This window comes from Leucopleurus acutus, assembly GCF_964270905.1.
Source record: "Leucopleurus acutus genome assembly, chromosome: 3".
NCBI classification, from domain to species: domain Eukaryota; kingdom Metazoa; phylum Chordata; class Mammalia; order Artiodactyla; family Delphinidae; genus Leucopleurus; species Leucopleurus acutus.
Genome location: NC_139145.1, coordinates 127089567 through 127113922, shown reverse-complemented (window position 1 = coordinate 127113922; position 24356 = coordinate 127089567). Strand labels below are relative to the sequence as shown.

The following is a 24356-nucleotide window of genomic DNA, read 5'->3' as shown; positions in this document are numbered from 1 at the left end:
TTCTCATGCTGGACACCGAAGTTTCTGGTTACTCTTGCCTTTATGTAGCAGTCTTCTTTGGAAGTAGTGGTGACCTGTGATTTCTTCTTGTTCATTTCTCTGTTGCTGTCATGCTTCTCTGGGATTCTTCCAATGATTCTGATGGCTTGATGGCACTTGTTTGCCCCAGTATGGAATTAGTTTGTTATCTTCTTAGAACTTTTCTGATGTTTCAGCTGAAGGGGTAGGGTAGACTCAGGCTGAGTTACAGTCTAGATATGGTTCTGGATACTTCGGGTTTCATTCTCCTTCAAAAAGCTAGGTTTATTCTATGAAAAGTTATGTTTGGAGTCTGGTTAAGGGAAGATTGTTTTTGTTTTGTTTCGTATTCTTGCATTTATTTATCAAGTATATATTGAATCATGTCTTGGAAGTTGTGTTAGATGATCTTCTGCCAATCTTCTGTCACAGTCCCCAACTATTCATTCTGTAAATTCAGGTCCTGATTTTTTTTCCCTGTTACTTGTGAATTGCTGCAAAGTTCATTGTCTCTATGCAGTAAGTACTTCCTATTTCTTTTATAGCTCAGGAATAGCTAATTTTGTTCTTATTTGTGTTTGTCATATTTTAAATGCTTCTCTCTTTTCTTAAACTGTGTGCTTTTTGTTTTCCCTTATGATCTGGCTTCCTAGTCTTACAGTTAAGCTAGAGTGCATCATGATTAATTTCATCTTTTTCTCTGCATGCAGTACTGCACTGACTTCTTCCCTTTGTTAGGAGGGAAAACACAGATAGTTTTCATTCAGATGTCTCTTTCCTATACTTATGTATGTAAATGTTATCGTTATGGGTTAAATGCGTCTCTGGTCCTTTTGTGGAGGAAGATCAAGAGAGATTTAAGGGTTAGTGTGCTGACAGTTTGATTTCCTTTTGGGGGGCACTTTCAAGTCCTGGTGTTTGTGAATTAAATTATTGCCACAGTGCCAGTTATATGCCTTACGCTGTACTAAATGCTTACAATTTGAAGATGACTAGAAATAGTTCATGTCCTCAGGGGGATTATCCTGTTCTTAAGCTCTTCACATTAGCCATTTTTATTGATAATCATTTAATATCTGGGTGTTTTTTCCCCCCTGCTAGATTGTAAGCTTTTTGAGGACAAGGACTAGGTGTGTCTTACTCAGCATTTTTTCCCACAGCACCCAACACAATGCCTGGGAGTCATAGTTCCTTGTTGAATATTTTTAATTGCACGAGTATGTCATCTTTTCATTAGGTCATTTCATAGTAGAACACTTGGCATAGTGCTTTGCATGTATTGGATAATCACATTTGTTAAATCATTAAAAAATCTAGAAATATTCATATTACCTTTAGAAACAGTGAATAAAAAGAAAAGGCAGGTGAGAAAACATCTGTACTCTAGGCTCTTAGAATCTGTGGATTTGGAACTAGAGTACTTAACATTTGATGAATATGCCTAATCAGCACCTCAAGACCTCAGAAGCTCCTATAAAATGATCAAAACTGTTTCTTTGTGGAAAATGGCTGCAAAGGAAAAACCAGTTGCTGTTACAGGTGTGGGAAGCATAGCAGCAATCTAAGAAAGTAATGGCTCTTAGCCAGGAAATAAAAGTTTTAGATACATTATTTTACAGAGCAGTGTGTAGCATTTAATCATGGCTTGAGTTCATGTTACTTGGTGTGGAAACTGAGTGTGGTAGCCCATGCCCATTTAGCTGGTCAAGTCACAGGTAAAACTCTAAAAGAAATAGGAAGATTATGCTGTCATGATATGATTTTCCCAGGTAACATGCTGATACACAAAGAAAGTGTGATTTGGCAAGGTTAAGAGCTTGTACAAACCTTTCTGTATTTGTGAACTTTGGGATTTAGAAAATATCAGACTTTATCTTTTGGTTATTTCAGGGACTTCCTGTAATTGAGGTTACAAATGGGAATTTGTGTGCTTTTTCCTCCTCCCTCTTCCTTCTCTTCTCCTCCCTCACTCTTCACTTATACATCCACCGGCTTCTCCAAGCCCACCCTGCTTTCCTGCTTCTCTTCTCTGCTTCTCAACCTTCCCTTTCCCTCTGACACCATCTTTACACTCTTTTCTCTCAGTGCCACACTCTCCACAGTGTTATGGCAAATTAGTTTTCTTCCTGGAAGCACTCACTGGATTAAAGACTCCTTTAAGCAAATTATGGGAAACTGAGAAGGGTGGGAATTGACACTATTTTACTTTTTCTTTTTAGTCCTTGCTAAATAAGGAGAATGTCCTTTTATTTCTAGATGTTAATGTACTCTGTGACTTTAAGTAGAGAAAGTGATTTGCAGTAAATTTTTTGTCATTCATTATTAATGATGTTTAGTAATTCTAGAATGATTCGTAATTCACAGTATACTTTCTTTTAGGTCCGTATTGAAACAGCTACCACTCTGAAGTTAAATATCCTTTAAAAACTTTTAAAACACTTCATTGCAAAGAATTTTAACAACAATTTAAAATTGTTACTTATTTTTAAAATTAATTTATGAGGTAGTTTAAAATGTAATTTTGGATTGGTTTGTTGTATTTTGTTTTTACATATACTTTATCCTGATAAATTTCATATATTCTGAATTTCATATATTCTCAGTATTCCTTAACTGCTCTTCACCTGTTGATGATTTTGAGTTTAGAACAGATCAGTTTCTACCGGTAAGAATATTTATTTCTAGGTTTTATAACAATTTCTGCTTATGTCTTTTAGAATGTTGTGTTATTTTATAGCTGAAATTATATATGTAGTATCAGTTATTTATTAAAGTTGCATTGAAAAGTATATTAGATTTTTTGGAAGTGATTGCTTTTATTGGTAACTTTAATTTGAAATAGTTTACTTTTATTCTGCTTGTTTTTTGTTTAGTTATCTTGTCATCTATTTTGGAGTGGACTGCTGAACTTTTTTTCTCACAATTATAAAACATAGTAATTTCACTTCATGTTTGTCTGTTACTTTTCATCCTTAGGTTATCCCCCTCTGTTGTCTGTGTATGTATGTCTATCCTACACTAGATTGCAAATTACTTGAAAAGCAGAATACCAAGTCTTACTCATTTCTTTTTTTCCTTCACTCAACTCTCAGCACCTAGCGTGGTGTTTTCACATAATTGGTACTCAGTGAGCTCTTGTTAAATATGTCAGTAAGGTTGGCGCGTTAGTGTTTGTTTTTCTTGAGAGGACTAAACAAGAAGAAAACTTTATGATAAAATGTCTACTTATATTTCTTATGGGGTCATAGATGGGAAAACTTGTAGAGCAGAAATTTTTCTTTAATAAAAGAATCACTAGGTATTTTTGGATGAAAGAAATATGTTTTACCAATCTATATAAAAATGAACCAGATATGTGAAAGAACAAATGTTTATGTATCTGGCATCCTGTGATTTGTTAACTCCTACTATAATTTTCAAGATGTAGGAGTTAAAAGCCAGACATAGGATTTTTGTTTTCGATTTCCTAATCAGAAATATTCTGTTGTTCTTAGAATTACAAGTATTTATCTACAAAAGTTTATATCTCTGCGCAGCATATGTTAAGGGCCACATGAGACAGCTGGTATGTGATTGCAATAATGGCATTCCTTTTGCTTTAATGAGTAGACTTTGCAGAACAATAGGCATATGTGGAAAACCAATGACAAAGCGCTGTTAAAAGTTGGGTTTAGCAGTATAAAATTTATACATAAAACGTTTAGATACAGTTTTCCTCTGAAAACATTACTCAGTGTCTAGATGAATTAAATTCTAAAATGGACACATTTAACAGCAATAAAGAAAAAAATCACTGCCCTAAATATTGGCACCTTGATCATTTTGAAGTTGTATAGGTAATGCTAAGGTTTTCTCTATTTGTCTTGTATTGCTTTGATATTATGATTTAGTTTTATTTCTTATTTCTGTATGTAAAAGTTTTTACATTTCTATTCCAAACTTTTATTTTTTCTTTTTACCTACAGTATTTGGAAACCATGTTCACACTACTTTTTCAGTTACTGCAGCAAGTTACAGAATGTGACACAAAGATGCATGTTTTACATGTCCTTTCTTGTGTGATTGAAAGAGTAAACATGCAGGTAATTTTGTTGTAAAGCATGAAAATAGATGTTAGAGGAGTAAGTAGAGTATATATAGAATTCATTAATATCTTTGCTTTATATATGTTGTTTAAGTGTTAAAACATCATTAAAATGATTCTCATAGGTTGTGATTTCAGTTATGTATCAAAATTGACATTTATGCTTGAGTTTTTATAAAATGACCTAAGAAAATTAAAATTAAAAAATAAAAAATTGGATCAGCAATGTAGAGGTGTTTATTAGAAAGCAAAATTATATATCTCTTAGAAAATTCAGTTTATATTTAATAATACTTCTTAAAATTTAGTGTGTTTGAGTGCATAGTCACAAGTGTCTGTCAGCAAATGCAAATATTCGCAGAAGTCTATTATTTGTACCTTAAAAATTGAGTGTGTTTTGCAGTCTAGTCCACATTATATCCATGATTGGTTTAATATAAAAATGATATGTAAAGTTCTTAACAGTAGATTATTATTTAACTGTATTCAGCTTCCCTTATCACTCCTAATCTTTGTGAAAAATTGATAATCCAGGAATCACAGTATAATTTTCTGTAATTTCTTATATCCAAGTTTACCAGTGCATATTTTTATTTGAAAAGCGCTGAGTAAATCTGTGAGGTATTAGGGAAAGATAGTACCTCGAGTCCACAGTCCTGAAGACTGCTCCTGAATTCATTAGTGAATTCTGACACCTTGAACCTGTTTATTAATTCTAAAGCAGTTGATGAAAATTGCTATCAGTTATTGAGTAATGACAAGTTTCCAACTTCTGTGCCAGATGATTTGCATTTACTTCTTACTTAATCCTCACAAAAACCTTTGGGTGGGAATTAGAACGTATTATCTCAAAAAATTAGAGGCTTTAAGAAACTTACCGAAGTTCAGACATCTGAGTGGCATTGACAGTATTCAAACTCAGCATTATAGTATGTTAACAGCAGTTGCAGTTTTGAGTGACCGTTGATCATTTTAAGCAGATCTGAGTCCTGGTGTCTCAAAGTAGTAATATCTTACAGTTTTCTTAACACTTGGGATTCTTATTACATTAATTACGTTATTTCATTTTGATATTGGTTTATAAACAACATTGAGAGAGTTTGGTCATTGAGACTGTTTTAAACTTATTTCAAGTCCCTGTCTCTGCTCTTTATCTTGAGCAAGGTCTTTAACCTCGTGTCCCCATGTATAAAATGGTAAAGTTAAAGATAACTCACAAACACAAAAAATGATTTCATGAGTGCGAAATTATTACAGATGTTCTGTATGCTTTAGATCACCATACAATTGCAATAAGTTGTTTAAAAATTGATTATATAAGAAAGATTTGGCAAATTTTTATTTTAGTTTTATTTAGATATCATCTGACTAATGGGAATTTCTTAAAGAATATTGTTTTTTCTTCTTTTAGAAATGTATTTTCTTACCCCCATCTCTCCAAACCTTTAAACCTTTTTCCCCCATTACTCTTGCTTAGTAAATTTAAAAATGCTTTTGTTTTTATCCATACTCATCTTTTGTAACACAAATAGCCTAAGCAGCTCAGGTGTCTATATCATTAGTAAATAGCAATAAGATATAGTTATCCAGTAGTACTTTTTGTTTTCAGAATGCAGGTAGGAAAGGGTTACGAAAAATGTTTTTAGTAGATTCTTTAACATTTTCCCATGTTAACCTTTGAATAACACCATCATTTATATATCCTTCAGCTATCATTTATATATGAATTTGATTTTTGTTTACTAGGTTGCAAACATTTTGAGCCATCTTACAACAGTGCTTTCTGACACATAATAGTTTTTGAAGTTTTAGGGAACTCACAATTTTTATACCATAGCTTGCAATTATTTGAAGATTATATTTCCTCTACTTTTAAAAAGCATAGTTGAAAACCTATAATTAAATTATTCTGGTGCAGGGATCCCATAAATGCACAGTCAGGAAAAATGTGTTAATCATCAGGTGTAATGTCAGGTAGATAGTCTTTGGACTTAAGCATTTCTAAAGGAAAAGAACAAAATTAAAAATTAAAGGGCCAGCGTGAAATAGTAAATGTTCAGTTGAAAATGTTACCTAAAATGAGGTTTCATTAGAGACTTACTTTTTAAATTCCCCTGTGAATGGAGCCTTTGCTAAAACATTTTTTAGGCTGTCACATATTTGATTTTCACATGTTTTTCTTTCTTTTTAATTGTCTCAAAGTATTTTTCTCCCCTTTTTTAAAATTAATTTTTATTGGAGTATGGTTGCTTTACAATGTTGTGTTAGTTTCTTGCTATACAGCAAAGTGAATCAGTCATACGTATACACATATCCCCTCTTTTTTAGATTTCCTTCCCATTTAGGTCACCCCAGAGCACTGAGTAGAGTTCCCTGTGCTATACAGTAGGTTCTCATTAGTTATTGATTTTATACACAGTAGTGTATATATCACGTTTTTCTTAATGTGTTATGAATGAAAGTGGGTATCTCCCTATCTAGAATGAACTAACTCATAAGAGTATAATTATAATGCTCATAGTAGGCACCCCCCCACGTCCCCATTCTGTTTTCTTTGGAGAAGTGCCAAAAGATGAGAGCTGTTTCGTCTCAATTGTTTAATGCTTGTGGTTCAGTTTCTGTTATAGGGTTATTTAGCCCAATGTCTATAAAACATTCTTAATTCCACGTGTTTTTTAAATATTATATAAATAACTGATAATTGGTCTACCAAAAAACTCATGTTATAATCATTTTCAGAATGTATATGCGTAGTATTTTTTATTTCGCATCATTTCATTGAAAAATTTTAAATGTACAGATAAGTTGCAGTAAATCACTACCCATATATTCTTCACCTAATTTCATCATGACACTTCACCCAGTATATTAGACCTCTCCTTCTTAATCATAACCATGATTAGATTCAGAGGACTTAACATTGATGTAGTACTATTTTCTAATATCAAGTCCATATTCAGATTTCCTCAGTTGCCCTAATAATGTATTTTTTAACCACCTTCCGCCTGCCCTAAGGGAATGTGTTTGGCTTTCATGTCATCACTTTGTTTTCTAATCGCCAGCCCTTTTTTTTTAACATCTTTATTGGAGTATAATTGCTTTACAATGGTGTGTTAGTTTCTACTGTATAACAAAGTGAATCAGCTATACGTATACATATATCCCCATATCTCCTCCCTCTTGCGTCTCCCTCCCACCCTCCCTATGCCACCCCTCCAGGTGGTCGCAAAGCATGGAGCTGATCTCCCTGTGCTATGTGACTGCTTCTCACTAGCTATCTGTTTTACACTTGGTAGTGTATATATATATGTCCATGCCACTCTCTCATGCCACTTCGTCCCAGCTTACCCTTCCCCCTCCCTGTGTCCTAAAGTCCATTCTCTATGTCTGCCCCTAGGTTCTTCAGAACCTTTTTTTTTTTTTTTTTTTTAGATTCCATATATATGTGTTAGCATACAGCATTTGTTCTTCTCTTTCTGACTTACTTCACTCTGTATGACAGACTCTAGGTCCATCCACCTCACTACAAATAACTCAATTTCATTTCTTTTTATGGCTGAGTAATATTCCATTGTATATATGTGCCACATCTTCTTTATCCATTCATCTGTTGATGGACACTTAGGTTGCTTCCATGTCCTGGCTATTGTAAATAGTGCTGCAATGAACATTGTGGTACATGACTCTTTTTGAATTAATGGTTTTCTCAGGGTATATGCCCAGTAGTGGGATTGCTGGGTCGTATGGTAGTTCTATTTTTAATTTTTTAAGGAACCTCCATACTGTTCTCCATAGTGGCTGTATCAATTTACATTCCCACCAACAGTGCAAGAGGGATCCCTTTTCTCCACACCCTCTCCAGCATTTATTGTTTGTAGATTTTTTGATGATTCGCTAACTCTTTTTTTGTCTTTTGCAACACTGAATCTATGAGTGATTTTTGAAATAGTGTCTTTGAAGCATTAATTTTAATTTAGAACATCATATATTCTAATGAATAACTAGGACTGGGATATAAATATTTCATGACTTTCAAATGTAATTGGGTGCTTTGGTTTTATTACTTACCCTATCTACAATTCATAGCATATACTTCCTTTCTTCCATGCCTTAGAAAGTATTCTCTCTAATTTGTTCAAAACAAAAGCTGGTTTATTTTCCTTATCAGTAGAACATGCTGTTATATGCTGCTTTTAGTTGAATATGAATGCATTAGGTACTCTGAAACCTGTGTCTTTATGTGTTAATTGGTTTGCCTTTATAAATTAATTGGAGGGATCTTTGAGATAGAGCACTTAGCAAAATTAAGTGCTCAGCAAAATTAAGTGCTCAATAATTATTTTAATAGTATGATTGAGAATTTATATGTAAATAGTCTCTTAATATTTATTCAGTTTTATCTCACTGAAATATTTAGGCAAATGTTTAACTTCTTATCTTTCTGTACCTCCTCCCCCAAACCCGGGGGGAAGAAATCCTACAGTTTTTTCTGGCTACCCTTTTAGTGTATGACGTTCTATAAGCAGAATAAAGAAACTCTTACTCTTTTTGGGAGCATTTTTTTAAATTTTAATCCGTGGGATTGATAGATAGTACTCAAGCTGTGAAAGTCTAGTACTTCTTTTTATCACCAAGGGTACTCTCATCAGATCAGTTCCAAATACTGTGTGACTGTAAGCCTGAAGCTGGAGCACTGTGTCCATTTTCTGTGTGAATCCATTTCATTTTCCAAAAAGCTCAATGTCGAGCTGTGCTGTGCTTAAGGGCATATTTTTAAAACTGGTGAGCTTAATCCATAGTGGAGTTAACAGTTTTATCCTTTGAAGAGGAGTTTCTTCTCCTGTGTTTCTACCATACCTTGTGAACACCTTCACCTTGCATTTATTGTTTTTCATTGTAAGGATTTGTGTGTCTACCTTTATATCCTCTTCTTTTTGGTGCCTAGTCTTCAGGGCCTGATACTTTGAAGATGCCATTAGGTAATTGTTGAATGAATGAGTAAGTGCTAACTCTTTTTAAGACAGTATAATATCCAATTAGATAATCTGTTTTATTAAAAAGAACCAGGATGTAACAGCATTTTCTATTAAATTCTAAAGAAATAACTGGCTTCAGTATGTTGTTTTCTATTCCTAAATTTTATTTCATGCAATAAATTTGGTACTTGTTTAAAATTGTTAATATTTACCATGGAGCTTTGTGTCTCTATGTAATGTCTAACTTATCTTTAAAAGGATATGTGCTTAATACATTACATCTAGTAAATATTAAATATTTGCTGCCTGGGACCTATTAGGTCTGTCAGTGTTTCTTGAAGTAAGTCGCCTTCTTTACTAATATAATTCTTTTGCTTCCTCTACTCCTGTTGTGATAGATACGACCGTACGTAGGGTGTTTGGTACAGTATTTGCCTCTTCTTTGGAAGCAGAGTGAAGAACACAATATGTTGAGATGTGCTATTTTGACAACACTTATTCATCTTGTTCAGGTAAGTTACTTCTCCACAGTTTCTTAGTTTAGTATTTTTTCTTCTTTAAAATTTTTTTACTGTTTTCATGTGGTTTTTGTCAGTGATAGTAAAAGGTCTTACATTTGTCTCATGTGTGATCTAAACAGTTTAAAAATACCTTTTATATGTTTACTATGGGCATTTTTTGACATAAAAATATTCTCTACTTTTAAAAGACGATTTCTTTCACTGGATGTAGTTTTCCCCAATGATGGTAGACTTGTGATTTGTGCGGTCAGTCACTTGTTCTTTGCATGCAGCTTCCCTGGTATTCAGAACTCTTATGCATAAAGTTACTCTCCATTTTCACTCTCTTTCCTTGATTTAATATAAAAATTTTCCCTTTCACATATTGGGAAGGCAGAAAAACAGGTGAATTGCTTTTGAGGGAAGGAATGAATTTGATTTTCAGTATCTTGCCTTTGAGGTATGGGGATGTGCAGCAGGAAGAGAGGACCCTAAAATTTCAGAGAGAGAGAAAGAGAGAGAGAGAGAGAGAGAGAGAGATGGGACTGTAGTCCTCATTTGAACTGTTATAGTGAATTATAGTCTGATGGTGAGAGTATGGTGAGGAAAGCACTTAATGCCAAGACTTAGAATATCTGGCTACAGGGATGCACAAGTGATTTTTACTGCCTTGCCCCAAAGTTTGATAGATTTTTTCCAATGGGGAGTTCTCTTTTGAAATTAAGAATTAATACTATGAAATGTTCTAATAAGTTAAAAAAAACCCTGTCTAATATTAGTTTTAAAAAAACCTTTCTCTGTTACCTTGGTACTTTTTTGAAACATAAATTCATTCTTTCACTAAATATTTATGGATGAGTTTTGCAGTTACAAATTCCTGAGGAAGCTTTAGATACTTGATTAGTGATACAAAATTTTTTTTAAAGTACTTTCTTTTTAATAAATGTCTGGCCTAGCATCTCTTCTTATCTATCCTTTAATTCTTGTGATTATCCTGAAAAATTGTATCCCTTTTATAGATGGGGATAGAAAGGCTACGAGAAGGTTAACAAGTAGCCTGAGATTGCTCATGTAAGTGTCAGAACAAAGAGTGATCGCCATATCTTTTGCTTTATATCCCTGCCAAATTTGTTTTTAGACTCAATTTTTGTGAGGGAGGTGTGTCTCTTCAGGCAATGTTACCTCAGGAAATCTTAGGAAGCCATAGTAACTTGCATGGAATGTTTGGAGTATATAGGACCTTTTTCTTTAATCCTGACATTTAAGTACCCTGTGTAGTTGTATAGGCCAGGGATACAAACCTCCGTCTAAGTAATCATCTGCCCTTCCTAGAGAAAGCATATAACATTTAATATTAAAATTGAGACTAGCTTAAAATAAGTTTTTCAGGGTATTCCCTGGTGGCGCAGTGGTTAAGAATCCGCCTGCCAGTGCAGGGGACACAGGCTTGAGCCCTGGTCCGGGAAGATTCCACATGCCATGGGGCAACTAAGACCGTGCGCCACAACTACTGAGCCTGCGCTCTAGAGCCCGTGAACCACAGCTACTGAAGCCCACGCACGTAGACCCCGTGCTCAGCAACAAAGAGAAGCCACCACAATGAGAAGCCCACGCAGTGCAACAAAGAGTAGCCCCTGCTCACCGCAACTAGAGAAAGCCCGCGCACAGCAAATAAGAGCCAACGCAGCCAGAAATAAATAAATAAATCTATTTAAAAAAAAAAAGTGTTTAAAAAAATAAGTTTTTCAGTCCTTTGAGAAGATTATACTAGGGTTATAGGTAAGTTTCCTTTCATGGAAAACAATTCATCTTTTGACTTTATTTTTATTTATTTATTTATTGAAATATAGTTCGTGTACAAGCCACACTTTGAATTTTAAAATTTAATAGGCAGATATTAGTGTAGGTATTTGTATATTTTTGTTTTCATTTTTTAAATTCTGGGAACCCAGACTGATAGTCTCTGACTGAGGAGTGTAATAATGGATGAAAATAAACTTACTCGTCTGCAGTAGTTGGCCTCAGTGGAAGTAGGCATTCATTCATTGAATAAAGATTTTTTGAACAGCTGCAATATGCAATACATGGTACTAGGCACTGGGATGCAGAAATGAATAGGGCAAGCTCTTTGTGAATGTGGCTGTCTAGGGGAAGATTGAATAGCTAAGTGCTCTGTTAGCAATAAGAACATGATGCTGTGGGGCACTTGGTAGGTTACCCATCTTAGACTGGAGGGTGAGGTGGGACATCAGGGAAGGCTTCCTTCATAGGTGATACCCAAATAGTGTTGAACAAGAGGTGTTAATGAGATACGGTGGTTCAGGGACGAGAGTGGTAAAGATATTTTAAACAAATTGACCAGCATATGTAAAGCCCCCTGGACATGTGAGAATGGGATACTTTTTTTTTTTTTGAGTTTATTTATATATATATATATATATATATATATATATATTTTTTTTTTTTTTTTTTTTTTATTTCCGGTACGCGGGCTTCTCACTGTTGTGGCCTCTCCAGTTGTGGAGCACAGGCTCTGGACGCGCAGGCTCAGTGGCCATGGCTCACGGGCCTAGCCGCTCTGTGGCATGTGGGATCTTCCCAGATCGGGGCACGAACCCGTGTCCCCTGCATCGGCAGGTGGACTCTCAACCACTGCGCCACCAGGGAAGCCCTTGAGTTTATGTATTGATTAGTTTTGTATGTAGATAGGTTAAGGAGTCAGTTCTTGAAGACTTTTTATGAAAAGTAGCAGTATATCCATTTCCTATTTGGTGGAGGAATCTACTTTCAACACTTATAGCCCTGTCTCTTTGGTTTTTTATCTCTAGCTCTAAGTAACATACTTATATTGTTCATTCTTGATTTAAGCATTTTAGGCATTATCTCTTGAACACCCTGTTTAGAAGATGAAATTTTAATTCTTTCATTTCCCTCTGTATGACTCCTATTCCTCCCATCCTCCCAATATAGTTAGATTGTAATTTAAATTAGGTCATTATTTAGTGTTTTTATTTGTGTGACTATATAAAGGCTATTGAAGGCATATATCATTATGTTATGGTTAATTTTCTTTATTGTACAACCATCCTCCTAATCTTCACTCCTATATAATAATTTGTTTGCTTAGTTTATAAGTTTTCTATTACTGTGTAACAAATTATCACAAAAGTAGTGGCTTAAAACAACATCCAAAATAACTTATAGTTCTGTAGATCAGAGGTCCAGCACACCTTGTCTGTACTCTTTGATCAGGGTTTGACAGGCTGAAATTGAGGTGTCTGCCAGGCTAAGTTCTCCCCTGCAGACTTTGAGGAAGACTTGTCTTTATAGTCAGTCCCCTTGTTGGCAGAGTTCAATTCCTTGATCTGTAGGACTGAGGTCCCAGTGTACTTGCTGTCTGTCAGCTGGGGCACCTCTCAGTTCCTAGAGTCCAGCCACATTCCTTGATACATGGCCCCTTCCATCTTCGGCGTCAGCAGTGGGGAGATTCTTGGCTGTCAAATCCCCTCAGGCTTTGAATCTCTAACTTTCTTTTATGCAAGTAACTAAAGAAAACTCTCTTTTAAAGGGTTCATGTGGTTAGGTCAGGCTTACGTGTATAATTTTCCTGTCATAAGGTCGTTCAGTTTGGGACCTTAATCACATCTGTAAAGTAATATCTAAATTAGCACTTGAATGAATAACTGGCAAATGGTGTGTGTACAACTGGGGTTAAGAATCATAGGTGGTCATCTTAGTATTCTGCCTGCTATATTTAGTTTTCTGTGTAATTGAATCCATTCTCTCCACTTGTTATCTAAATATTCCCTCAGTGTGTTTACACACATCAGGTATTTTATTACTTTCATCATCTTGGAATCTGGAAGATTCTTACGTGCTTTAGTCTGGCCTGGCTTTACTCTCTGTTTGTTCACAGCTGTTATAACTGGATCCCCTTTCAGTGTCATCTAAGGGGTTCTTCTTGCCTATCCTTTCTATAGGATGCCTGTTTTCTGTACCTGTCTTCTTCCTTGTTTTACTTCCTCTTTCTGTTGGAGCCCATGAATGCCAGTGGCATTTTGCAAAAGGTACATGGGAGGTAAATTTTCTCCAGATTTTGCATGTGTGAAAATGTCTTACAGCTTTCACATTGACTGATAGTTTGGCTGAGTGTAAAATTCTAGATTATCCCTCAAAATTTTAGAGGCATTTTTCCTTTGTCTTCTAGCTTCTAGAGTTGCTTTTAGGAATCCTGAGCCATTTTAATTCTCGTTTCTTGAATGTTTCATCTCTCCTTTCCCTTTGACAACTTGTATGATCTTCTCTGTGTTCCTGTTTTCAATTTCATGATGATGTGGGTGTATTTTTATTCCACTGTTCTGGACATGTGGTGTATATTGTAAACTGGAAACTCGTGTTCTTGGGTTCTAGATAAGTCTATTGTTTTTTGTTGATTATTTCTGCACCTTCATGTTTTTCTTTTGTCTCTTTCTGAACTTCTTATTACTTAGATGATAGATGAATGAACCAGCCCTGTATTTTTCTTCATTTCTGCTTTTTCTTCTCTTTGTCCTTTTGCTCTACTTTCTGGGGTATTTCTTCAGCTTTATCATTCACCCTTTCTATTGAGTTTTTCTTTCCTGCTATAATATTTTTAATGTCTATGAGTTCTTTTTTTTTAAGTTAAAAAATTTTTATTTGTTTTTATTGAAGTATAGTTGATTTACAATATTATATTAATTTCAGGTGTACAACATAGTTCAATATTTTTATAGATTATACTCCATTTAAAGTTATTACAGAGTAATGGCTGTATTTCTCTGTGCTGTGTAATATATCCTTATTGATTATTTTATACATGTTTGTGTCTCTTCATCCCATATCCTATTTTTCCCCTCCCCCTTCGATGAGTTCTTTTTTGTATTGTTGAATAATCATTTTACAGCATTTCATTTTTTTTTTTCATGAATACAATGTTATCTTTTATTCTGACAAGGATATTAATGATGTATTCTTCTAAGCTTTCATCTCTATGTGTGGTCTCTGTTTCCTTCAAGTTGCTGTTTTCTATTTTATTGTTCTGTTCTCTGTTTTTCATATTAGATATTTTAATCTTATATGTTGATCCTTGGTTGCCTGCTTTTTTTTTTTCCCTTGTGAAAATTTGAAGCATGTACAAAAGAAGGAAGAACAGTATAATGAATCGTTAGGTAACCATCACCCAACTAAAAGAGCTATATCAACATTTTGTCTGTATAAATTTAAGAGTGAGCACTAAAAAGCTAATTGGAAGGGTTAAGTATGTATGCGAAGCTTGCTGATTGTGGATTTTTTCTTTAGGATAATCTAGCTGGAGGTTTTTTTTGTATGGGACAGATGTTTTGGTTCCGTGTTTTTCAGATCTTTCCTTAGTGAAAGATCCATCAGTCTCCCGTCTGTTACGTTATATCTCCCTGTTTTATATAGTATCCTTAGTCTTGATTACCTGATATCTCCCTATCTTTAGACGATTTGTTTTACTTAACTAGAAAATAAATGGCCAGTTCTATACTGGGTTCAGGAGAGGGCCAGTTGTTGACTGTTGCACTTGGATGAGATCTTGTCATCAGATGTCTTTTAAAATACCTTCTAGAGGTCCTATTATTTTTAATACCTCCTCTTCAACTTCCCCTTCCCAAACTACCTTGAGCTATCAGTTCCTGAGTCTTTTGGAGTTTCTGTGATATAAATCAGGTGGTTTCTTGCCCTTTTTCACTGCTGGCTTTGAGCTTTCATTTTCTGAGTCTGCTAAATCTGTTTTTCTTTCCCGCTTCCAAAAATGAGTTGCTTTTATCTCTTCTTATGCTGTCTTTGTACTTACGGTTTTAGGTCTTTAAAAGCACATCCTCATATATCCTTTTAGTGGATCTTGGGAGAGCACAGTAGTAAATGCATGTGTTAAGTCTGTCAGCTTTCTGCGGAAGTTAACAGTGATTTCTGGTACGGAGTTGTTTGGTATAGCTGCAACATAGAGTCCTAAGCTTGGGTGTGGGGGTCTGGTTAGGAAGGCATAAAGAACATCTCTTGAAGTTCAGAGGAAGAAATGTTATCCTTTGTATTTTAGAAAGGTAATCAGTGTACCAGTGGGGACACTGGTTTGGAATGGAGTTAAACCAAGGTCAAGGAAATAGTTGGGAGGCTCTTCTGTTAACCATGAAAGAGATGATGACCTGAAGTAAAGCCATGGAAAGAAGGGGAAAAATTTGAAAAATATTAGGGAGATAGAATTAAGGATTGTTTAGATTGGGAGTGAGGAGGAGGAAGAACCAGGAGGTAGTTGTGATATAATTTATTTCTAGATAGACAGTGATTCATGTCACTTGAGTTAGGAAATGCAGGAAGAGGAACCATTTTTTTTAGGAAGACAATGAGTTGGTTCACTGGTATACTTGAGAGTTTGAGATGCCTTCTGGGTGATGATGTCCTCTGTCATTTGGGGTATCTGAAGTTCAGAGGTTTTGGTTGGAGATAATAGATTTGGACATTATCAGCATGTACATGGGACATGAGAAGGGAACCAAAGACAATAACCTGAGAAATAGCAATTTTTAGAGAGTGTTGTACTTTTCTCCCCTCTTAACTTAAATTATAGATTCACAGGCAGTTGCAAAGATTGTACAGAGAGATTTCCTTATACCTTTCACCTAATTTTAAATTCCTTTTATGTTTTATGTAATTATAGTACAATATGATTTCCCCCCTTCAAGCATTTATGATAATTTTATTAATAACTGATGACTTTATTTTTGAGCTTTCATAGTATTGTAGACAACATCTTGTAGCTCTAACTGTAATTATTTCATAGTATTGTAGACAGTGTCTTACAGTTACAGTTGTGGATTGAAAGAATGTTCAAATAAATTTACTTAAAGCTGCATATTTGGGATTGGACACATTCTTCAAGCCACTAGATTACAAAGGTAAATTTCTTCAGGCTTTAACTGAGAGAGTCATGTTTTTAGCAGTTGCTTACTTTAGTTTTGCTAATGCTAGCATACTGTGCTCATTGGAATGTGCACTAAGTAAGTAGATTCTGACATTCCTAGGAATATTAAGTCTACTTGATATTAAAAATGAACTTGACTAGTTTTTCTTCATGTTTTTTCTTTTTTTTGTTCTGTTAAGAATTGAGCTATGGAGAGTGAAATTTAACTGAATTTTAAGGCCCAATTTACTACTTTATGAAATGTGACATTTTTATAAATCTCTTCCTTTGGAAAAATCTTTAATAAAGTCTTTCAGCTGATGCTTAGTTATAGAAAGGGCCAAACTTAACATATTTCAGGATAAGCTTTATGTATTTCCACTGAAGTATCTATACCTCACTGTTAAAAATTCATATATATATATACATATATATGTCATCAAAAGGGGAATATATATGTATTTTGTTGCATTGTAATTATATGTCAACTATATTGACATCTGAATTATTTTCTAAGTGAGGAGGTGTTTGATAGTTTGGTTTCCTTTCTGTGTTTATCAGATTACAGAGATTATTATGAATTAAAAATTGACTTTCTATCCTTTTTGTTTCTTTCAAAGTGCTTAGATTTAGTGTGATATACTGAGTCAACCTCCATAAGACAGTAATTAGTCAAAGTAGAATTTTAAATTAAAACCCCCTCTTCTTCCATCTTTGTATTCTTTTTTTTTTTTTTTTTTTTGTGGTACGCAGGCCTCTCACTGTTGTGGCCTCTCCCATTGCGGAGCTCAGGCTCAGTGGCCATGGCTCACGGGCCCAGCCGCTCCGCGGCATGTGGGGTCTTCCCGGACCAGGGCACGAACCTGTGTCCCCTGCATCAGCAGGCGGACTCTCAACCACTGTGCCACCAGGGAAGCCCCATCTTTGTATTCTTAATTCATTAAAAATTTTAGCAGAAATTCTTCGTTAAAAAACATGCACACATTAAAAAAAGACTCCTTTTACCTTCTTGCAACATCCTTTTCCAATATCCATATTTAACTAGTGTTAACAGTTTTTTCTGTTTGCTCCCAAGAAACATTTTTATGCGTGTATCTTCATATCAGATACATAGCTATTTAAAAAAATAGTTTGGCATGTGGAATTGTTATATACATTTCTTTTTAATCCCAATTTGTCATTATTATTATTATTTTTTTTTTTTTTGTGGTACGCGGACCTCTCACTGTTGTGGCCTCTCCCGTTGCGGAGCACAGGCTCCGGACGCGCAGGCTCAGCGGCCATGGCTCACGGGCCCAGCCGCTCTGCAGCATGTGGGATCCTCCCGGACCGGGGCACGAACCCGTGTCCCCTGCATCGGCAGGCGGACTCTCAACCACTGCGCCACCAGGGAAGCCCTGTCATTATTTTTGAGATTGTTTTCATTCCATGCCTAATCCTTTTTCATGGCTACTCAGTATTCTAGAATATGAAGGTATTATAATTTAATTATCTTACTGATGAACATTTAGATTGGGTTCATTTTAGCTTATTTAGGTGAGTTAATTTGTAGAATTTACTACATCATTGTTAACACCTCTTCAGTTGTCAGAGAAGGAAAAATAAATATTTATATGAGAAATCTCTTAAAATGAACAGATGTGTGTAGCTTTGGTGTATATGGTTTTACTACCATTAGGCAATTGAATAATATTTTTTCCAATTGTAAACAGAACTAATTTTGTTTTAGTAGTGCTTATAATTAGAACCATTCTTTTAAAATCTGATTGATTGATTTTTTATAAGTTGATTTTAGGGCTTTTAAATATGATAGGTGATTTTTTGGTGGGAGGTGGGACCTTAGAGTATCTTATGTTAAGTTTTATTTATACTTCCCATAGGGATTAGGAGCAGACAGCAAGAACCTGTACCCTTTCCTGCTCCCAGTTATTCAACTGAGTACAGATGTTTCCCAGCCTCCACATGTTTATCTTCTGGAAGATGGTTTAGAATTATGGTAAGAGGAAAAACTTGATACCGTGGATCTTATTTATTTATTTTCCTGGCCTTCCCTACTCATGGCAATAAAGCAAAGGTCATGTAATAGGGCTTAAAAACTCAGCATTTAAAAACAAAAAACATAAAGTCAGTTTCCCTGAACTGGGTAGCATAATACATAGCTCCAGCTTTTCTTGGCAGCTGTCACTCAGTGTAGGCTTATAATAGTCAAAGTTAGATAGGAAGTTTCAGTAAGAACTCAGCTGAATTTCTGAATTTCTTTTGGAATTTGTAATATAAAATGGGGAATCTTGATCAAAACTAAAAATTGACATAAAACTTCCAGCGTGTTAAATGAGATGTTTTGGGGGATATTGAGGTATTTTCAACCTCTTACTACTTTACCCAGTAAGTACTGAGATAGAATACCTCAGCCCTAAATGTTAATGCTACTTAGTCTTGGCTTATTATTTTACTGAGTAAGTAGTATATAGTGTTTAGAGGTAAAACACAAACAAACAAACCCTGTTTCTGTGGCATCTCAGAGCTACAAACTGTGAAATGAATGAATTGGAGTTAAGTAAGTACAGACTGAGCATTGACTAGAAATCTTTTTTCTTCGTCTTACTGATGGCAGCAGTTTTCTTCAGGGCCAATCTTTATTTAAGATGTAATTAGTAATACAGGAAAGGTTTTAAAGTTCTAATTAAAAACCTAGTATTGGAATTAAAAAAGCAAATCATAGAAAGTAACCACAGAAAAAATAAACATTTGTGGTATCTCCCTCCCTCACTCCTTCCCTCCCTTCTTCCCTTCCTCCCTCCCTTCCTTCAGTTTTGCTTGGATGTCTAGGAATGAACAGTTTTTTGATTCTAAGAAATTGTCTTTGATGCAAATGATAAAATTAATGATCTGTATCAGAATACTAGATGAACAATTTAAAAACATAACTAAGGTAGATACTTATTAATTTGCAATTTGTGTTTCTCATATTCTTTTCTGGGTTATGTTGTTTGAACTTAAGTGACTTAAATGATTGTAAATTAGCATATGTTGGAGCCTCTTATATTCATATATTTTTATTCGTACAGGATGGATTACTCTAGATCAGAGGTTGGCAAACTTTTTCCCTAAAGGAGCAGATAGTAATTATTTTAGGCTTCACAGGCTATGTACTTTCTGTCCCAACTCTTCAACTCCGCTGTTTCAACACCAAAACAGTCACAGACAATATATAAACGAATGGACACGGCTATGCTCCAGTAAAACATCACTTACAGAAAAAGGGTATTGGTTTGGCCCATGAGCTATAGTTTGCCACCTTCTACTCTAGATTACAAATTAAAACATTAATCTCTGGCACACAGATACTTTTCTGTAACCATATGTATATGATATCTATCATAAAGATTAAAAATATTATAATAAAGAGGCAGACTCATATACTTATCAATATAATTACAGATTTAGTATATTAATGTGTTAATGAGAGGTATATAAATTTTTTAGGGATTATATGAACAGTGCATTATATGAACAGTGCATGAGAAGTGCATTGCTCTACTAATGGTAATTTCTTTTTTCCTAGCCTTTCGTTATATGTAAACAAAATTAAATCATTAGGATACATTTTAAAAATTTATCAAATTTATTAAAGCTAAGATTATTTAGAGAATCAGGGTACACACTTCTTAATATAATTTTCTTAACGGGTTAGAAGTCGTATTTGGAAGCAGATATAGGTGGCCAATCCCACGTATACCACTGCATTAGGTTTGTAATCATTTTCTGTGAGCCTTCTGTAAAATGAGGAAAATAATTTCTACCTTATGTGGTTGTTGTGAGCATGAGATACTGTTTGTAAAGTGGTTAGCATGTTGTGTATGATTTATAAAGTCTGAGAATTGGTGAGATTGCCTAGGAAGAAAAGGGCAGATAGAGAGCCTTGTGCTCAGGGCAGAATCCTGAAGAAAATACATTCTGAGGTCACACGAGGAGCCATCAGAGATGATATAGGAGGAAAACCAAGCCAAGAGAGAATATTTCCTAAAAGAGGGAATGGTTAACTATGTCAAATGTTGCTGATTGTCCTTGTAAGGGTGTACAGAGAAGTGAATGGAGATGATAGGAGGGGTTTCAGTGGAGTAGTGAGAACAGAAGGAAGAATTGGAGTAGATTGAAGAATGAATTGGAGTAAGTAAGTACAGACTGTGAGCACTGACAGCTTGTTTGAAAGTTTTTACTATGAAGAGGGTGTTGAAATTGCGTTAACAGTTGGCTAGTGCGGGAATAAAGATCTAGAGGTATGATGAGGCTCAAGAGAGTGAGATAATTGAAGGAGGCAAGAAGGGATGGGATTCAGCATAAGTGGAAGGAGTTGATTTTTTTTTTTTTTCTTTAAATAGCAGCAGGGGTATTTCGTCCATTTTAACTCGAGGCAGGAAGATAGGTTTCTGTATTGTAGTAGAATGAGATGGGAAGGTGTTCCATCTAATAGCTTCTGTTTTCTCAACAAAATATGAAGTATAGTCATCACTTGAGTGTCATGGGCTGGAATGGGAGTATTTATAAGATGAGAGAGGTTTGTGGGGACAAAGGTATAAAATAGTTATCTTGGGGAATGGAAATTTGAACTGGTAGGGCTTACCAGTACCAGTTGATGTTTGTGGTCTTGTTTACAATGAAAAATTTTTCAGACTGATGATGTGATTTTTTTTTCATGAGTTCTTTGACCCAACATTGTTTATTTTTTTGCTGATATTAAAATATATGGTTCAGGCCTGGATTTATTGCATTGTAAATATAACATACCACTTGTAAAATTTTTTTAAACTTAATGTGAATTTTAGTGACTTCTTATAGTATCTATTTTTGTAATATATTCACATAAATAGTAATGATAGTATCAAAGATGCAGACTTTCATGTGTATCTGTTCTTTTTAACTTGTAGATTGTTAGTTCACATTATTTTGCTTTTTCATCTTGACCCTGATGTATTAAAATATCCCATTCAGTTTTTTTTTTTTTTTTGCGGTACGCAGGCCTCTCACTGCTGTGGCCTCTCCCGTTGCGGAGCACAGGCTCCGGACGCGCAGGCTCAGCGGCCATGGCTCACGGGCCCAGCCGCTCTGTGGCATGTGGGCTCTTCCCGGAGCGGGGCACGAACCCGTGTCCCCTGCATCGGCAGGCGGACTCTCAACCACTGCGCCACCAGGGAAGCCCCTGTTGCTGTTTCTTAGATTTATTTTTTATTGAAGTATAGTTGATTTACAATGTTGTGTTAATTTCTTCTGTACACCAAAGTGACTCAGTTATACACACATGTACATTCTTTTTTATATTCTTTTCCATTATGGTTTATCCCAGGATATTGAATATAGTTCCCTATAGCACCTTGTTGTTTATCCATTCTGTATGTAGTAGTTTGCATCTACTAACCCCAGACTCCCAGTCCATCCCTCCCCCACGCCCCTCCCCCTTGGCAACCATGAGCCTGTTCTCTATGTCTCTGAGTCTGTTTCTGTTCGCATATAGGTTCATTTGTGCCATATTTTAGATTTCACATATAAGTGATATCATATGGTATTCGTCTTTCTCTTTAAAATCCTGTTACTGTTGATCAAGTTAAGGTGTCAAAGACATCATTGCTTGTGCATGTTGGAAGTACTTCATTTTGGGAGTAGCTGGTTTTCCCTGTGTAATATCCTGCCCAGATTACCTGATTTTGTCATTTAAAATTTGTGAAGTATTTCATAGACACAAAATAATATGAGGTCATATTGTTTATAATTATTTATAACTTACATAAAATGAAAATCAATTTTCCATACTCTGGGTAAGAAATACAACAATAGGAATGTCTGTGAAGCCCATGGTGTGGCATGTTTGTTGAATCTTCCTGCATCCATGCCAGGGATAACCCACTGTACTGATTTTTTTGTTTTCATTCCTTGGTTTTCTTTCTTGTGTTTTAATGCTTTTAAAATCACATATGCGCGTGTATCTCTAAACAGTATATTTTAACTTTATATAAGTTGTATCATATGTGTTCTAACTTACTTTTTTTGCTTCCTGTTTGGAGATTCATCCATAGTGAAGAGCTTAATGGTGTGACTGTAACAATTCATTTACTCGTTTGCCATTTTGTTTGTTCAAATAATGCAACATTCTTGTGCATGACTCCTAGAGCAAATGTATAAGACCTTATGCCCTGTGCACATTTCTGCCTAGATATAGTGCCAGGTCATAGGTGTATACACATGTACATATTCAGTATTACCAGATAATAATTATTTCCCAAAGTGATTATATCAACTTGCACTGTTGTTAGCAGTATGCAAGAGTTCCCACTTTTATAGCTTTAACAATACATGGTATGTCACACTTAAAATTCTGCTGATCTGGTGGGGTAAAATTGTACCTTGTTTTGGTTATAATTTATATTTTCTTGATTACTGGTCAAGTTGGGTATCTTTGGTTCTTTTTATAGTTATAGCTTTAATGGTTATGGAAAGTGATTTAATTGTCTGTTTTTTTCCCCTAGGTTAGTGACTTTGGAAAACAGCCCATGTATTACACCAGAGTTACTTCGTATATTTCAGAATATGTCACCACTTCTAGGTATGTATTAAAGCATAAAATTACCACTGTTTTTGAATGCAACCATAATTTGGGGCATTATAGGTGACTATAAATCATACCTTCCATTTTTACTGAAGCCCTTGATTTTGAGAAATAAGTTGTGTAGTGTTTTAATAATTCCTAGATTTTTTCCTACAATATAACTTTTTTTTTTTTTTAACATCTTTATTGGGGTATAATTGCTTTACAATGGTGTGTTAGTTTCTGCTTTATAACAAAGTGAATCAGTCATACATAAACATATGTTCCCATATGTCTTCCCTGTTGCGTCTCCCTCCCTCCCACCCTCCCTGTCCCACCCCTCCAGGCTGTCACAAAGCACCGAGCCAATATCCCTGTGCCATGCGGCTGCTTCCCACTAGCTATCTACCTTACTACGTTTGTTAGTGTGTATATGCCCATGACTCTCTCTCGCCCTGTCACAGCTCACCCTTCCCCCTCCCCATACCCTCAAGTCCGTTCTCTAGGAGGTCTGCGTCTTTATTCCTGCTTTACCCCTAGGTTCTTCATGACATTTTTTTTCTTAAATTCCATATATATGTGTTAGCATACGGTATTTGTCTTTTTCTTTCTGACTTACTTCACTCTGTATGACAGACTCTAGGTCTATCCACCTCATTACAAATAGCTCAATTTCAATATAACTTTTTAGAGTTATTTCTGCATATTAAAGAGCAAACACTAAATTTACTTAACTTATAGTTAATTGAAAATTGATTTTGTGCTGTCAGTTGTTAACAAATGAGCTCTGTACATATTTCTGATTTAGCTAAGGAACCACCAAAATAAAGATTATTAAATGTTAGAAAATCATTTATTGTTTGTTGAGGTATTGCTTATGTAGAAGCTTGAAATCAGGAAGCTTAATGTTTTAAAGCAACACTTTTGGCATGTGACACCAGAGAACTGGCCACTGTGCTAGGAGTAGGCTGTTAGTCTCTGTTAGCCACCATGGATACCTGGTTAGATTCTTTTCTGAACATGTATTCTGATGATACTTAGTCATAGAAAGCCAATACTTGTCTGCTACATATCAGCTACCATTCACAAGTATGTAATACCTTAAATTTACAAAAAATATTTTGTTCACAGGGTTATTTTTGTGAGCGATTTTACCAGTGCAGATTCACATTTAAACCTCATTGAGTATTTAAGAATTGTATATGGTGCTATTTACTGGCCCTTTGCTTCTTTTTCAGTCTGCAGATTACTACCA

The 24356-nt window shown here is 35.1% G+C and overlaps 1 protein-coding gene and 1 long non-coding RNA gene across 2 annotated transcripts in view; one reads left to right on the top strand and one right to left on the bottom strand.

The window, feature by feature from the left end:
* Nucleotides 1-24356, top strand: part of IPO11 (importin 11) — a 216301-nt gene that overhangs the window by 89014 nt on the left and 102931 nt on the right. Inside the window, exons 17-22 of the mRNA XM_082837371.1 lie at nt 2398-2431; nt 2643-2683; nt 3984-4100; nt 9477-9590; nt 18402-18517; nt 23043-23119. Of these exons, the coding sequence (XP_082693497.1) occupies nt 2398-2431; nt 2643-2683; nt 3984-4100; nt 9477-9590; nt 18402-18517; nt 23043-23119 (499 nt within the window). The remainder of the gene's footprint in view (nt 1-2397; nt 2432-2642; nt 2684-3983; nt 4101-9476; nt 9591-18401; nt 18518-23042; nt 23120-24356) is intronic.
* LOC309960542 overlaps nt 23285-24356 on the bottom strand; it is a 106265-nt gene continuing 105193 nt past the window's right edge. Inside the window, exon 2 of the long non-coding RNA XR_014326135.1 lies at nt 23285-23414. This is a non-coding gene — a long non-coding RNA (uncharacterized lncRNA). The remainder of the gene's footprint in view (nt 23415-24356) is intronic.